The sequence below is a fragment of the Cebidichthys violaceus genome, unplaced genomic scaffold (assembly GCF_023349555.1).
Source record: "Cebidichthys violaceus isolate CVI_PGR_0920_01 unplaced genomic scaffold, fCebVio1.0.p SCAF_24, whole genome shotgun sequence".
Lineage (NCBI taxonomy): Eukaryota > Metazoa > Chordata > Actinopteri > Perciformes > Stichaeidae > Cebidichthys > Cebidichthys violaceus.
Window position 1 is genome coordinate 8111596 of NW_027176417.1, and position 16475 is coordinate 8128070.

At 45.5% G+C, this 16475-nt stretch overlaps 2 protein-coding genes across 3 annotated transcripts; one reads left to right on the forward strand and one right to left on the reverse strand.

The window, feature by feature from the left end:
• Positions 1 to 421: 421 nt before the first annotated feature.
• On the reverse strand, positions 422 to 6399 carry dnpep (aspartyl aminopeptidase). Of its 2 annotated transcripts, none has more exons than XM_068719406.1 (15): positions 6294 to 6399; positions 5803 to 5893; positions 4985 to 5073; positions 4742 to 4855; positions 4359 to 4484; positions 3931 to 4055; positions 3599 to 3683; positions 3352 to 3459; positions 3012 to 3089; positions 2844 to 2924; positions 2521 to 2681; positions 2365 to 2404; positions 2130 to 2231; positions 1290 to 1457; positions 422 to 672 (listed from the first exon to the last, which is right to left on the reverse strand). In XM_068719406.1, exons 1-15 carry the CDS (start codon positions 6297 to 6299, stop codon positions 622 to 624), a joined length of 1425 nt encoding a protein of 474 aa, XP_068575507.1. In that variant the 5' UTR covers positions 6300 to 6399; the 3' UTR covers positions 422 to 621. The 2 variants fall into 2 exon arrangements, with proteins under 2 accessions (XP_068575507.1, XP_068575508.1); XM_068719407.1 differs by lacking the exon at positions 6294 to 6399 and adding an exon at positions 6163 to 6257.
• A 3135-nt stretch (positions 6400 to 9534) lies between these two features.
• Positions 9535 to 16450, forward strand: desmb (desmin b). The gene is made up of 9 exons (XM_068719262.1): positions 9535 to 10162; positions 11441 to 11501; positions 11734 to 11829; positions 12827 to 12988; positions 13066 to 13191; positions 13316 to 13536; positions 13800 to 13843; positions 14237 to 14325; positions 15595 to 16450. The coding sequence occupies exons 1-9, from the start codon at positions 9588 to 9590 to the stop codon at positions 15634 to 15636; spliced, it is 1416 nt and encodes a 471-aa protein (XP_068575363.1). The 5' UTR covers positions 9535 to 9587; the 3' UTR covers positions 15637 to 16450.
• The last annotated feature ends 25 nt before the right edge of the window (positions 16451 to 16475 follow it).

Sequence of the window (16475 nt, forward strand, 5' to 3'; positions counted from 1 at the left end):
TGTTTGATTCAGACCCTCGTGTGCTGCAGGTGTTTCTATTTTAGTGATATTTAGAGAAACATCAAGGCACTCCAAGATCCTTTTATTAAAATATATTTACTGAACAGTTTTATCATCACACTCAGACAGTCTCAACAGTTTGTTTCACTTGATAAAATCACCAGCTACTGTCTCAGATGAACCAGGTGATGAAGCTGTCATTTCTTGCAGTGTGGAGGAGTTCCCATCTCCTGCACCATGACGTGGTTCATGTGGATCACAAGTCCTCCTCCTCCTGCCAGAGACTCTCCAGACACATGTGGCTCCTCACTGCTTTATTGAAACTGAGCGGTGAAATGAAGTCACAGCAGCTTCTGCTGCAGGATGAGAACTCCCTGATCATTAACCAAACAGAAGAGACATCTGACAGAAAGAGGACAAAAACCTTTCAACGCTTTATTTTGAATTTCAGTTCATATGAAAGATAGAAGTGTGATTTCCTTTATTTGGAGGAAGTACAGTGATGAGTGTTGATTTGTCACATGTCTACATTAACAGCGGTCCATCAATATGTGTTGAAGTAACACACCACATGTTGAGAACGACATCCTTTGCTTCCATCGGTTGTCGTTCTTCCCGGCTCTAGTCGACGACCAGCGAGCTCCTAACTGCGGGGAACAACTCGAAGAAACCCTGCAGGAGGAGCAGACGGGAGGTGGGAGCGTGGTTTAAAAACACCGACGTGGAAGAAAAAGAAAATGTAGCAAATAAAGAAGAAGAAGTCGGGACTCATCTGGAGAAAAGAGTTATTGAATATTCATGAATCAATCAAAGCTCACGGGGACGTGAACAGAAATGTGAGGTGAATCCTCTCCTCTCTCATCATGTTCTCTTTCTCAGGAAACATGTGCAGAGCCCATTTCAGATATACATGTATTTTAAACCCGGCATTGTTTATGTGCACGTGCACGCTCTTAACAACACAACTATAAACCTGGATTTGATGATTATTCCTGTTATTATTAATCCGTCAATCATCACATGAATCCTAAAGTCCTCAGAGCCGAAAGTCCACATCTTGTTTTGCTCAAACGGCCCAAAACGTCTTCAGCTGATGATATAAAAGAGTTCAACAATCCTCACATTTAGACTAGAGACTAGGTCGTTAGTAGTAAAGACAATCCAGTCATGTTACTGAACAGACTCGTTACACTCGTCCATTACACTTTGACTCGTTAGACTCGTCTGTTACTCGTACGACTCGTCTGTTACACTTTGACTCGTTAGTTACACTTTGACTCGTCTGTTACCTTGAAGAGGGTGGTGCTCTGCAGGACGCTGGAGGTGCAGCACATCTCTCTGATGGAGTGCATGGAGAGCTGCGGAGATCCGATGTCCACCACGGGGACGCCGAGGCGGGCGGCGAGGATGGGTCCAATGGTGGTTCCACAGGGGCTGTCGTTACGGACCATCACATCCTGCAGGAGGACCATGAAGTGATTATTAAACAGAACACACAGTCTCTGTGGCTCATGGAGTCGGGGTGTCTGCAGGTTTAAAGACACACTAACAGGTTAGCCTGATTAAATGCTGCTGAAGCTCCTCACTGTCGCTGCAGTTCTTAAAACAGAGCTGAACCTCCAACTGCTCCTCCTCCCTTCACCTCCTCCTCAGAGGAAGTCCAGAGGTCTGTTGGGAGGCCTGGTAGTGTAACTGTGCACCGCTCGTCTTCTGTCCTTCTGTTTCAGACTGCAGAAGTGCTTCAACTTGATATTCCTCACTGCGTTGCAACTAAGTTTATAGAAATGTTACGATTAAGTTCAAGATTTAAACCCCTTTAGGTTTTTACAGTATTATTATGGAACTGTGCACTCATAAGTACAGATATTCTCCAGCCTGATAGAAACGTTTCTTGTTTTCGCACATTAATTACCGTCACACATCAATTCTTCTCTTTTATTCTCCGTGTCGTCCTGGAGCCGCCCGACACGTTGCTAAGAGATCTGTGTTCTCTGCCGAGTGACTCACGACACACACACACACACACACACACACACACACACACACACACACACACACACACACACACACACACACACACACACACACACACACACACACACACACACACACACACACACACGCTGTACCTGCAGCGGCACGCCGACCCGGCCGGCGACCTCCCTGACTACGGAGGCGGTGACGGCCGTTGTAGCGTAGCGCTGGTTGCTGTTGAACTTGATCACTGGACCCTGAAGTCAAGACGTGAGCGTTAGAAACGTCGTATTGATCTGAAGTGTGCTTTTCATCATGTCGGTGGAAAACACCGACCACTGCTCCTCAAAAAGCATCTGAATGAATGAAGACGTTAAATAATCTCTTCACCTTGTGGAAAGAGGGACGATGGTTCTCCTCGTGCTTCTCCCTGAGAAGAACATTTTACAAAATGTATATAATGTACAAAACAACATGTCAAACAAAGTAGATTTAATGCCACAGAGAGGAGAGTCGTCTGTGTTCACAGCAGACGGAACCACTGACTGGTAGTTGGGGTGCACAGCGTGCGCCATGTCGGCGCTGATCATGAAGGACAGCGGCGCCGCCTGCTGGAAGGCCATGAGGTTGGAGGCGGAGGCGGAGAGGCGGCTGAGGATGAGCTCCGTCAGGTTGGACTGAGCCCCCTGAGCGCTCTCTGATCCCACCTGCAGCACACACACATACACACGTTTTTCAGTCTCTGTCTTCCACAGAGTTGTGAATTTAGTTTAAATCTGTGTTCAAGATGACAAAGTGCACAACAATCATGAATCCAGATGTGGTTTGACTCCCAAACAGCTGCTTAGGAGGCCCTCGATCACACTCACCTCTTCGTTGTCGTACAGAGTGATCATGCGGACGTTGGGGTCTTTGTCCAGAGAGTCTCCTGAGCACGACTCCAGCAGCGCCTGACAGGCAGAAAGAGAAGCACAGCTGTGGTTAGATATGACGAACACAGACTCAAGAAGAAGAAGAAGAAGAAGATGGAGTCTGACCTGCAGGGCGCAGTAGCAGCTGTGGAGGTTGTCCAGACGAGCGGAGTAAATGAACTCTTCGTACACTCCTCCCAACGCCTGCAGAGAGAAGAGAAGAAGAACGTGACGACCACTTCAACAAGAAAAGTGAGAACGATTTTAGCATTTCTATTTCAGCAACTCATCAAATCTGTTTCTCCTCCACAAGTATTCATGAAATAAACAAATGAAATATCACTTTTTCTAGATTCGGTGGCAGTGTTTCTGCTTTGTTCATAACTATAAGAGATTCTGCTGCTGTAGGGGGTTAAAGCGGATCATTGCAGGTGACAGGAAGTCAATGGATTACTTGTGGACTCACCGCGGGCTGAGTGTCGGCCAGACAGAGCTCAAAGTCCAGCAGGGCTTCAGGCTCGACGCCCAGCTCCGAACACAGCACCTTCACCAGAGCCGGGTGGTGCTTCTCCGCCTGCAGAGGGATGACGCAACACAAACTTTCAAATTTGGTAGAAAATCAGCCATAAGAGACAGACAGAGAGGCTGACAGAGACTACATGCTTAGATGTGTAGTTCTACAGATGTCAGGAGACCAGATGTGTCTGTTTCACCGTGTTGACAGCACAGCTAGCATCTCCAGAGGACGCACAGCCCGTCTCCAGCTCCTCCTGGACGACGGTGGCGATGATCGGCACGCTGAGAAACACAAAAACATAAACATAACGAGGGTGGCACAAACTCCATGGTCAAACTGAGCGACACAGCGTATCTCTCGTCTCAATTTCTATTAAACTCTGTTTGTGTCATTCTCCTTGCTTGTTTCCACACTTTTAATCTACTTAATGTCTACCACAATCTGCGGTCATGTTTCTATTCTTTTCGTCTCCGAACTCAACATGTAGAAGTCTTTGAATGAATCCCCTGAGCGGCCATGTTTACTGACAGGTGGTTCTCCTTGTTGGGGCCGAAGGAGTCGTTCACGTCTCTCTGCAGGTGGATGGCCAGGTGAGGGATTCTGAGCAGCGGCCGGGACACGTGAAACAGCCGGTGAACCAGCCGGCCGTCAGTCTGGAGGACACACACACACACACACACACACACACACACACACACACACACACACACCAGAAAGATCTCACAATAAAGCCTATTCTACTGACGAATATTTAACAAAAAAAGAGATAAGAAAGCAGAAAGAAACTAGATTTTTAAACTGAAAACATCTTATTTCATCTCATTTTAATTTGGGTTTCTTTTCAAAATAAAACACAGATCCTACAGTACTGTAGTACAGTACTGTAGCACTTAAAACTGTACAGCTTTTACAGTAGTTGTGCTTAAATTAAACGCTGGTGACTATGATCGTGGTACCTTGATCATAACGCGGCCGGCGATGGTTAGGTCACGGTCGAACCAGGTGTTCCAGATGCCTCCGCCGTAGCACTCCACCCCGACCTGCAGACAGCCCTGCTTCGTCCTCTTGGACCTCGGCTTCACCTGAAGCACAAAGAGAGAATCAAATGTTAACGATGTGATAAAGACGAGGTTCTTCAGCATCTAATATAACAAAGAAAGGAGCTCAAACATGAGAGGGAGACACATTAAGAATGCGTCTCACGGCTGAACTGCTTCTCGGTTCTGTTGAGCTTCGGCAGCAGAGGATTTTACAAACTAGGAGAGCATCCTCGCTGCCTTCTAGGGATGCAAGGAAGCGTGAGATTGTGATTGACAGGTGGACGTGGGCGGGCTCTCACCCTGAGGCAGGGGCTGTCTGTGTGGGCGCCGATCATGGAGAAGCCGTTTCCTGGCAGGAAGCGTCCGCCCACAGCGAAGGCGATGAGGCTGGAGAAGTTCCTGGTCACGAAGTACTGAAGAGAGCAGAGGACGGGATTCAAATATCCAGTCCTAGTTATACAGCTTTTGATAAAGGAGGCGATGCATCTTCACTGTGAGCAGCTAATGTGACACTTTGCTCTCACAGAGGACCATGAACACACCTTGCTGGACGGCTTGATGTCCCACTGCTGCGACTCCTTCAGCTCGATGAAGCCCGCCTGCAGCAGACGCCGCCTGCATTCTTCAACCACTACAGGGACGAACACAAGAGACAACACCACACGTTTACTGGCCTTCTAAAAGTCAGTCACTTTCCATTCAAGCTGGAAGTAGTTCCACCGGTCTGGCTGAATCATTTATCAGCTTTTCAACAGTAACTGGTGGAAGTCTTTGCTCCTCTGACCAGAAGAAGCTTTTTATTGATTTGTTTTATTGTCTTTTATTGCTCAGTTAAGACTCTCTCTGTGGGGAACTACAGGCCACAGTGCAAAGGTAGGAGACGTTATGAAACATCTGATTCATCTGCAGAAACGTTATCTTATCTCAAGCGCAAAGTCTCGACTCAGCACCTTCTTGATGCAAACACACGCTCGTCTCTTTGTTCTCACCGCTGACGGAAGAGACCTTCATGTCACACTGCAAACATCTGGCAGGTTATTGGTGTCTTTGCTTTCAAACACAACTCTCCGTCTGGTCTGAGCTGTTAGTCTCAAACATGTGACACCGTTACATCTACAGCATTAATGCATGACCCATGAAACAACACCATGCAGCAGTAATCACATCTGCATCATAACTAAACACTGACAGAGGACATTCTACTTTCTGTTGTTGATACTTAATAAGGTTACTTTTACTTACAGGAAGTAAGGTTTTGAATGCACTACTTTTTACCAATGTGGTATTTGTACTTTTACTTTCCACCACTGTCAGTTTTACACAGAATAAGAAGTATTGGTCTGAAGTCTGCAGTCTTTACCGTGGTACGGAGACACCCCTTTGTTCACAAACTGCAGAAACTCTTTGGCTGCTGACTGCACGGCCTCTTTGGAGCTCTTCATGATCAAAGCCTGGAGAAAGAAAGAGCAGAAATGGAGAAGTGGAGAGTCAGCACAAGTTCAACAGAAACAAACAGACAGCTAAGCTAGCAGCTAGCCGGCTACAAGTTACAAGTTCGGACACTAATCGCGAGATTCAAATCTGTCCTTCTCTACTTTCATAACGCCAGATATATAAACAATAACACAATGAGTAGCAAATTAAATTAGTAATAAAGTTGTCATTATTACGCTAACGCCATAGGTTGTCCGATAAAGGACGCACCGCTAACCTAGCTAACCTGCAACTCGAGCTCTCTGCCTCTTCTTCTTCGCTCCTCTTCCTACGCTGGTCAAAGTCAAAGCAGCTCTCTGTGCGGGAGCAACGCCTCCACGTACCGCAGCGACAACAATCATTGTTTATGGCACTTACCTGCATTAATTGCACTGTCAAACTATGAACTCCCGGCGCTATGGCAGAGTAATGACAGGCGGATATAGATTTGCTGACTGCAGACCGATAGAGAAGCAGGCGCTGTTTCTTTTCAGCCACAGCGCCACAATGACATCTAGCGGCCAGGCGGTGTAATTACAACTGATAGATGTTTCACGAGCCCACACACATTATCCACCTTTAGCTTCCTGTCCCTCCCCAGAAGAAGAAACTAGAGAAGCAGGAGACACATTAGTTATTTTCGATTTATTATATTTATATTATGGAGGCAGCAAGCAATGCAGTTCAGCATCTAACCAGCAGTGCAGACAAAGCACTCATTTCTAGTGGTAATATAGCCAAATAATAAATATAATAGAATGCTCTTTCTCTCTGATTTCACTTTATTCATATTTGTATCCAAAGACCCCTCTCTATCTGTCTTTGTTACTCATATTCGTTTACTTCTTATTCCCCCAGATGCAGCCATTCATCACTGCTCCACCACAGGAACCAGCCTTACATAGTCCTGAAGAACGAGGGAGGAGGGAGGAAGAAGAGGAGAGTCTGAAAACGATGAAGAGATGTTTATATCAGCTGTCAGCTCACAGTGCCTCTCCTGCTGTTGAGGAAGCCCAGGGGGATGAGAACACACACACACACACACACACACACACACACACGCTCTATTAATAGACGTGAGAGCAACAGGCTGCAGTCGAGGAGCAGCAGTGGGAGTGTTGAACTATGGGATCTCACTATATGAGAATGTAGTCAGAACCTATAATGGTTTTAATGGTAATAGCACACCAGGACTGTGGTCCAAAATATGTAGATACAGCCTGCAGACTCCATCATGGACTGTTTCATGAACTAAATCAGTTCAATCACTAAATCAGTTAAATCACTAAATTTGTGAGATTAAAACTAACATCTCTACATTCAAGCCAAGACAATAACAGTTATTTATTGCATGTGCATTGATGCATTGTAATCTATTTGTTTGTAACATATTTTGCACACTGGGAAGACATTTAAGCCAGAAACCCTTAGAAATATAACTAAGAGGACTCACGTATTTAGGTTTTTTTAGGTTCTCATGGTGGACATTTGACAGGAGTAACGACAGTGAGCAGGCACACCTGGATGAATCACAGCGTTCACAAAGGAAATGAGCTACACCTGCATAAGCCAGAGCGTCAGCAGTGAGAAGGTCTATTCATCCTTCACTGCTGCAGGATGTCACACAGCTCTGTCTCCAGCTGACGTTCGAGGCAGCAGTAGTGTGATGTGACACGTTCAAATACGCGTCCTGTGAATCCCCAAACCTCACTGGAGTTCAGCAATAAACTGCAGCCTTTAAACCACAGAATGAGTCTACAGCTTAGACTCAAACAACAACAACAAGACAAATGAAAACTATAAGAATCTTGTAGATGTTTTAATACGTTAGTTCTTTATATAAACAGCTGCAGTGGCTGGAGATGAAATTCAGTGTGCACTCTTCTACATATCTGTGTAAATATACAATGTGTGTTATTATAATAAGAACGTTTGAAATAAAGTGTTTGCAGCCCACAGATTTTGCAGCTGATTTGATTTAAATAGTCTGTGTTTTAATGAAAATACCTTCAGCTGTGTGAACGTGTGAACGTGTTCTTCTTCCCTTTAAACACCTTTTTAGCAACATGACTCAGAGCACGTTGGAGTCCAGCTTGTCCGCTGGCAGAGAGAAACCTCCCTTTGTCACACACTCTAGCGCTGTCATCATTGATGGCACTTATTGTTTGGGGATGTGGGCTTTCTCCTGCTCAGAGAACGCCTGCAGGGACACGCTGTTCATCGCTCAGGATGGGATAGTTCTCCTTTTTAAGGCAGGTTAGTCAAAGCGCCCCCCCCCCCCCCCCCCCCCCTCAGGCGCCGTCATTAACAAGCTGCACTGCCTCACCATGTGAGGACGACGCAGAGTCTTCACAGCCACCGTCCTCGCATCCTCACATCGTTATGTTGTGAGATCACAGACCGGGGAAGAGGATTTCTCAAACAGGTTGTTCGTCATCACCCTCTAGACCCTGCATACTACTTGTCACTGTGGTTCAGGTCTGGTTACGTTCAGAGTTGTTAATGCAGAGGACTCCAAAAAAGCATGTACTGCAAGGTGCCACGTTGGTCAATCACTCCTGGCTGCCGTATAACTCTCCAGAGTGTTACAATCCTGTGTTATAGTACAACATAGTATGTTACTCAAATATACTGTTTCCTCATCAACATGTATCCCCCCTGCCTAAACCTGAACCTGAACCTGACACCGGCCCTCCTGCAGCACATGTACTGTAGCTCCCTCACAAGCACAGCACAGCGTCACACAGAGCTGTGCGTTAGAACAACCAGCGTTATGATGCAGAAGAACACAAAGTAGAAATGTAGAGTTGAACTTAGCGTACGTTTTGCAGCAACGCATTGCAGCATTATCTTGCAATGCACGTCGCAGGAGTGTTTTGACATTGGCCATCTGCATTTGATTACTTTTGGAGTGCATTCATCACCTCACCACTTTACAGCATGTTCAGTCCAACATCAGCGCTCTATCAAAACCTATTCACTGAATGAGACCACTGTGTTGGCACAGCGGGGTCCTGACTCACAGGGCTTTAGGAGAAGACCCGGCAGAGAGTTGAACCTTCTTTAACTTCCATTCATGGCCATGTCATTCATAAGCTACCGCTTTAGGCTTTGCACGTTCCTCGAGGATCGTTTTGTAACGTGAAGAGGTTCATTTCACTCTGTACCTTGGGATTGTCGGGACCGAGGATAAAATCTTTCTTACTTTACTTCTGTATGTGTGTTCTGGTTATTTGGCCTTATGAAAGGTACAATATGTCCCATTTTCTTCCATCGTCGTCCAGCTGTTGGGTTTGGATCTAAAGGCTTAACATCCTCATCAGTTTGTGTACGAATGCTCAGCGTCACAGATATCTGAAATGATTTTTAGGAGGTATGACGTCACATCATTTGGTGCTGAAGAAGAACATGAGAAAGTGGTCGAGAGACAAAAGAGAAAGATGGAAAATGAAATAAAGAATGAAGCGGTAGGTTGAGAGGGATGCATGGAGGGGAGAAGAATGAGGGAGTAGATGAAGAGATGGTAAAGTAGAAAAGGAAGGTGACAGAGAGAGAGAGAGGGAGGGGCAGGTCACAGGGAGGAGGGGGGGACTACAAAAGCCAGGGGCAGTAAGTTCTTCTTCAGTGCTCCCCTCTGCAGCAGCCCCCGCCAGGCTTTCCGTGTCTTCCACCATGGCCTCCTACAGCTCCTCAGCCCAAACCGCCTCCTCCTACCGCCGCCACTTTGGCCACGGCACCTACGCCTCGCCCTCCCTCAACCGCTCGCTGCTGGGCCACAGCGGCGGTGGTGGGGGCCACCTCTCCTCCAGGGTCTATGAGGTGACCCGGAGCAGCTCAACACCGGCCTACCGGGTCTCCTCCAGCTCTTACGGGAAGCCCCTGATGACATCCCGGGCCTCCATCGGGCGCTCCTACGGCGGCATGGGCGAGACGCTGGACTTCAACCTGGCCGACGCTGTGAACCAGGAATTCCTGACCACGCGGACCAACGAGAAGGTGGAGCTGCAGCACCTGAACGACCGCTTCGCCAGCTACATCGAGAAGGTCCGCTTCCTGGAGCAGCAGAACCAGACGCTGGCGGTGGAGGTGGAGCGGCTCCGAGGCCGCGAGCCAACGCGCATCGCCGACCTGTACGAGGAGGAGATGAGCGAGCTGAGGAGGCAGGTGGAGATCCTGACCAATCAGAGGTCCCGTATAGAAGTGGAGCGGGACAACCTGGTCGACGACGTGGACAAGCTCAAACTCAGGTGGGAGGGGCAAGACGCCGTGTGTGTTTCTTTAAGAAGAGCTGTGTGTGTGTGTGCGTGTTAAATGGTTTAGAGTAGGGTTATGTGTGTATTGATGTGTGTTTGTAAGTGAGAGAACCTTTGTGTGTAAATACGACAAAGATTTTACAGCAATTTAGAGGAGAAAAAATGAACTAAAAGATGTGAAAACGCCGACTTTAAGATGTAGTTTGACGTTAAAAGTAAAACAGGGAGAGAATAAGTCAAGCAGATTAAGAAATATCTGCTGATGACCTCATGAAGATGAAACAAAGTGTGGATGTGGTGATGAAATATCAGGACCTGACAGGAAGTCTCTTTAAACCCCGTTTTTAAGGATTCAAATGTCATTATGCAGTATGTTACATTATTATACTGGAATATTAGTTTTGATGCAGTAGTAGCAGAGTGAGCTGCATTTTGAAAAAGACTGATGCTTCTAAAGCAGGTTTACACCAGTCTGCATCTCACATTTACACCCAACAATGAGCTCTACTTCCTGCATATAGTCGTTGTCCTGTTGAAGGGCCCATGAGCAAAACACTGAATCTAAAACTGCTGCAAAAACAGAGTTTCTAGTTTCTTAATCTCTGGGATGCTTATAAACATGATGGATGATTTGTGTGTGTGTGTGTGTGTGTGTGTGTGTGTTCTTACCAAAGTCAGAGCTCATCACACACACACACACACACACACACACACACACACACACACACACACACACACACACACACACGCAGCATGTTTACACTGTGCTCTTCTATAAAAGGAGAGGAAAGAGCTCCCACATATCTGAAGGACTCTAATGATCTGTCCTCTGTCTCTGTGGTTTACGTTGTAAGACTCAGAGAGGAGACATGCTACTGTGATTAATTATTAAATATTAAAGAATTACTGGAAGGTCCTTTAATAGGGATTGTAAGAGTTCTCACATCTGTTTTTTTATTAGTTGTATTTCTGTAACATTAAGTGAGACTTTGAATTTCCTGGTTTAATAAATACAATGAGCTTCTGTTATCACAACCAACAAGATTTAGACGTTTATTTCTCAGATGAAACCAACTTAAGATCAACTTAAAATAATAATAATTATTAGTAATCAGGACCTCATCATCCATCGTGTATTTTATAAATAGAGGAACTCTATTTACAGTTAAATCTATTTATGCACAGTGGATTTCTGCAGAATATGAATAAAGTACATTTAAACAGCTAACTTATATTATTCATGGTGTGAGTGTCTCTCATCACTTCCTCCAGACTCCAGGAGGAGATTCTCCAAAAAGAGGACGCAGAAAACAACCTGGCTGCTTTCAGGGCGGTGAGTCCCTCGTGCATCACTGTTGGTACTGTGTATTACTGCAGAAGTACTTACAAGTACTCCGATCAAAGACGTGAATAAGTGTACTTTAACATGAGGGGGACAGGATGTAGTTTTGAAGAACTAATGCTGATTCATTGAATTCAGAAACAGCAGTGGACGTTCACTTAACTTGAACAAAATAATATCTACTCACTTTTAATATCACAACTGACTCAGCACATTGTTGCAGGATGTGGATGCTGCTACTCTGGCTCGTCTGGACCTGGAGAGGCGCATCGAGACGCTGCAGGAGGAGATCGTGTTCCTGAAGAAGATCCACGAAGAGGTGCTCTCTTCCTCCTCCTCCTCCTCCTCCTTCTGTCTCTCTGCTCACAAGTACAAATATTATACAGGTGTCAAATAATGCACAGAGGATTGTCTCAAGATTATTAAGGATACAAAGCTCAAAGGGTTTGTTTGATTGTCTGTTGAGTTTGTATTCTGTGTGACTGTGCTGCATTTATCTGTTATATGTGTGTGTGTGTGTGTGTGTGTGTGTGTGTGTGTGTGTGTGTGTGTGTGTGTGTGTGTGTGTGTGTGTGATGACAAACAGATTGTAGAAGTATACAGTTTCACACTCAAAGCTTGTATGTTGGCAGCAGGCCTGAGCAATGCTGCAGCAGATCACTGAAATCTCCCACAGCAGACGCACTCCACGTCACTGAACAGCAGAGGCCTGTAAGCTGAGACGTGTGTGTGTGTGTGTGTGTGTGTGTGTGTGTGTGTGTGTGTGTGTGTGTGTGTGTGTGCAACCAGCCTGGACACTGATAAGACTTGCTACATGATGCCAAAGCCAAGTGGTTGCTCGCGTAGAGTGATTACTGGTGTTTCTGTAGGATTGGTATCAGGTGACACAGGATGATCACAGAGCAACAACCACTGCCGCTGAGCAGAGAAGCCAAAGCGTCCCTTGGACCGGTCCAAGTCCAAGTATTCACACAAACACTCAGAGCTTTTAAAACACACACTGGACGTGTCGTCCGGACAGAAGAAGTAGTCGAGGTTTGCAGACATCCTGCCGTGTCCTTATACAAACATTGTGTAGTTGTTGAAGCGTGTTGCCCTTTGTGTTCTGATTGATTACTCGTACTCTCTGAGGTGTTACCAGCCTGCTTCAACAGTAGCCTTCTGTGGTTGTTACTCTGATTCCCACATGTGCACAAACCAAACACACTGCATGCAAAACTAATCCCTTCTGTGCTCTACAAAAAAAAATGCACAGCCTCCTCTCTCCCACTCTAACCGGACCTCTCTCCCTCCTCCTCCTCCTCCTCCTCCTGCAGGAGATCCGCGAGCTGCAGATGCAGATGCAGGAGTCTCAGGTGCAAATCCAGATGGACATGTCTAAACCGGACCTGACGGCGGCGCTGCGGGACATCAGATCCCAGTACGAGGGCATCGCCGCCAAGAACATCTCCGAGGCCGAGGATTGGTACAAGTCGAAGGTGAGAGATATCGCTGCAACATGGTGGGTTTTTAAAAGATTAGGACATGGTGTGACCGGAGACCTTTGTCTCTGCAGGTGTCCGACCTGAACCAGGCAGTGAATAAAAACAACGAGGCACTGAAGCAGGCCCGGCAGGAGACCATGGAGTTCAGACACCAGATCCAGTCCTACACCTGCGAGATCGACTCACTCAAAGGCACCGTATGTGTCTCTCACACACACACACACACACACACACACACACACACACACACACACACACACACACATGCATAAGCTGTCCCAGGTGTTTCTCATTTCAGATTTGTCTCTTTGACAAATCCAGAATGAGTCCCTGATGAGGCAGATGAGGGACATGGAGGACCGCCACAGTCGCGAGGCCGGCGGCTTCCAGGACACCATCGCCCGGCTGGAGGCGGAGATCGCCAACATGAAGGACGAGATGGCGCGCCACCTCCGGGAGTACCAGGACCTGCTCAACGTCAAGATGGCGCTGGATGTGGAGATCGCCACCTACAGGAAGCTGCTGGAAGGGGAGGAGAGCAGGTGATGCTGGAGTCCAGGAACAAAGACAAACTTCAAATCAGTTTTAAGACAATGAGGATTTTAAGACTTGCTGCATGTGTGTTTTGTGTAAAAAGAGTTTTAATGTTAAGTTCAATAAGTTAGAACCAAATTCAATCTGGTTTTAAAAGCATGTTTTAAAAGCACGCAGGCAGCCTTAAAACAATGTTTTATACAAATTAAATGGCAGAAGTATGGCTACTTAGTACTGCCCATAAATAACATTTGTACTTCTGTCTTTGCAGGATTACCTTGCCTGTGCAGAGCTTCTCCACCCTGAGCTTCAGAGGTACGAACACACCTGCTGTAACCTGAACACACCACTAGAGGACACACAGAGTCTGTCCTCGCCCACAATGCACTTCACCTGCAGATGGAGCTTCATCATTTAAATGACACCATGGGATTCCAGCAGAAGCACAACATGATAGAATAAGCAAAACAAAATATAAAAAGTCTGATTATAAAGGTTAGATTAGTTTATCTATGCCACAAATGGGTTCATGTTGTGCTTCAGATACATCAAGATGGATTTAGAAGTTCCCTAACGGGCAGATCCTCATTGTATGTTAGGATGACTTTAAACTTTGATATACCTGCATGCGTCTTGTGTTTTTTGCACTGAACAACATGTCATTAACCTCAGTGGGAGTGGATGATGATCTTCCATGTGTTTAAACAGAGACCAGCCCCGAGCACCAGCAGCGCTCCTCTGAGCTGCATTCAAAGAAAACCGTTCTCATCAAGACCATCGAGACCCGCGACGGAGAGGTACAACACACAGCGACGAGCAAGAGTACTGCAGGAGACATGTACACAAATGTAGCTTCTATAAAATGTAGTACTGTGCTTCAGAAGAATCTGTCAGTATTCAGTCATTCCTGTCTTTCTTCATCATCGACTAAACGAAGGAACACATCCTGAGAAAATGTGTTTTTAAGAAGTGTAGAATAAAAGGATTTAGATTCAGTACAGATCAATGGGACACTTTTAAACTAATGGGTCTACAGTTACATTGATCCGTATTATGGGTCAGTGCTATATGAACAATATCTAGTGCTTTTACAAACTCAACACTTAAAGAGTGGGGACCTGGCATCACGACATTCTTCACATTACTCCGGAGATATTTGTGACGCTTCCAAGAAAACACATCTGAACGACATGCAGCGACTAGCTGAGCCGAAGAGCGGCATCCAAGCATCCTGTCCCAGACTGGAAACACGCGACACCCACAGCTTCTGTGGAAAACATACATCACAGGCGTGTTCCCACAAGTCATGGCTGCTCTTTGTTCCCTCCACAATATCTCGGATGCAGCCCTGCTGACTTTGATCAAGGATGGAAGACATGTCTCTGCCAAGCCCTCACTTCTTATTATCTTAACATGTGATATAAAGTATTTCAACCCGCATCCAACAGAAATCAGATTCTTTTAAAATGATATAATATATATGTATAAGCCACTGGCAGAGGTTCTTTACGATATATATTTTAGAGAGCTAACTAATACTTGAAGAGCAACTTGTCCCACATCTTCTCTCTCCCTTATTTTAATATAACGAATAAACCGATACAACAATACAATATTAACACAAAGAAACAAAAAGAAAAAGAACAACATGAGCAAGTTTGTAGCAAAAACAACAACAACATCACAGAGAAAACTACTTGAAATAGAGGAGTTTTAATTCAAGGAACAGTAAAGATGAATACATTCAGAATGCCAGCTTGCTGCTGTGATCATTTCATACTTTCTGGACATGAGCGAGTGAACCTTCTGGAAACTTCAAATGCTGCCAGCTGAGCTCCTCAGATCACATGTGAGGAGCTCCTGGAGCTGTTTGTCCATCATCTACCATTACTTTTCATTATCCTCAGCTGTGAGCAGCACACACGGCACAAGGCTCTTTCACTTTAACATGAGAAGCTTTTCTTCAGACAGAGAACCCGTGAGCTGATGCCACACCGTGTCTTCATCTCTCTTTCGGCATTTATATCTTTTAAAGTCGACTGACTGTTGTGTTTCCTGCCCTCCAGGTTGTCAGCGAGTCGACGCAGCACCAGCATGACATCATGTAACGATCTGCAGAAGAGAAGAAGAAATGACGACAAGAAACAAGAAATAAAACGTCAAGTAAAGACTTTACAGACTGATGATTATGGCCTGTACTCTTCTGTACTCTTCTGGGTTTAAAGCGACTGCAATGTGTGACTGTAAAGCAGAGTGATGGTATCATGAACTTCATTGGGTTTTATTTATCTCTTAGTGTTTTTAAAGCTGCATACAACATACAGGACACAAACACTTTTTATCTGAGGTTAACGGACACAAACCTGAGCTTTGAAGAATTGTCTGTATCTTGAATTAAGAAAGAACAAGGCGGGTCACTGCAGTAGAAACAATGACTTGATACGAGTGAGATCTTTTGAGGCGTGTCTGCAGAATTCAGCATTTTTGCATCTGAAAAAAACATTTTCAAACGGCCTACAAAATACAATATCATAAACTTCCTGATCTGCAATTAAAGTTAAATGTCACAGAAAAAGAATCCGTTTCACATCAATCCTCTGCTTTTGCATCTCATTTCTTACCGTGGAAAGTGTGCAGACAGATCCAAACCCACATCTTAAATACAGGATGTTCTTCTTGGTTTCTTCCAAACAGCAGCTTTTGTCCTGCTCAAGGTTAAAGTCACAGTTCTGTCCAATCAGAATGTATGAGTGTGTTTGTGCTCAATAAGGGCAGATAAAGGAGAAGATGGAGGAGATAAGGAGATGGAGGTGGAGATACTGAAGGTTGTGTGAGGTAGAAGAGAGAGAGAGGAGAGAATCCTTTGTGACTTTCAAATATTATTTGCTAATAAAAATAAAGTGGATTTCATGTTACAGCTGATTTATGTCTGCATGTCCTTGAGTTA

Bases quoted from the DNA above. Each gene is read 5' to 3' on its own strand.
- dnpep (XM_068719406.1), bottom strand. The intron at 3,684-3,930 runs GTCAGTAAACAT...TGTGTTTCTCAG, and splicing joins CCCAACAAGGAGAACCACCT to CGTGCCGATCATCGCCACCG. The intron at 1,458-2,129 runs GTACAGCGTGTG...GTCCTCCTGCAG, and splicing joins GGGTCGGCGTGCCGCTGCAG to GATGTGATGGTCCGTAACGA.
- desmb (XM_068719262.1), top strand. From the start codon at position 9,588: ATGGCCTCCTACAGCTCCTCAGCCCAAACCGCCTCCTCCTACCGCCGC. The intron at 10,163-11,440 runs GTGGGAGGGGCA...CACTTCCTCCAG, and splicing joins GTGGACAAGCTCAAACTCAG to ACTCCAGGAGGAGATTCTCC. The intron at 14,326-15,594 runs GTACAACACACA...CCTGCCCTCCAG, and splicing joins TCGAGACCCGCGACGGAGAG to GTTGTCAGCGAGTCGACGCA.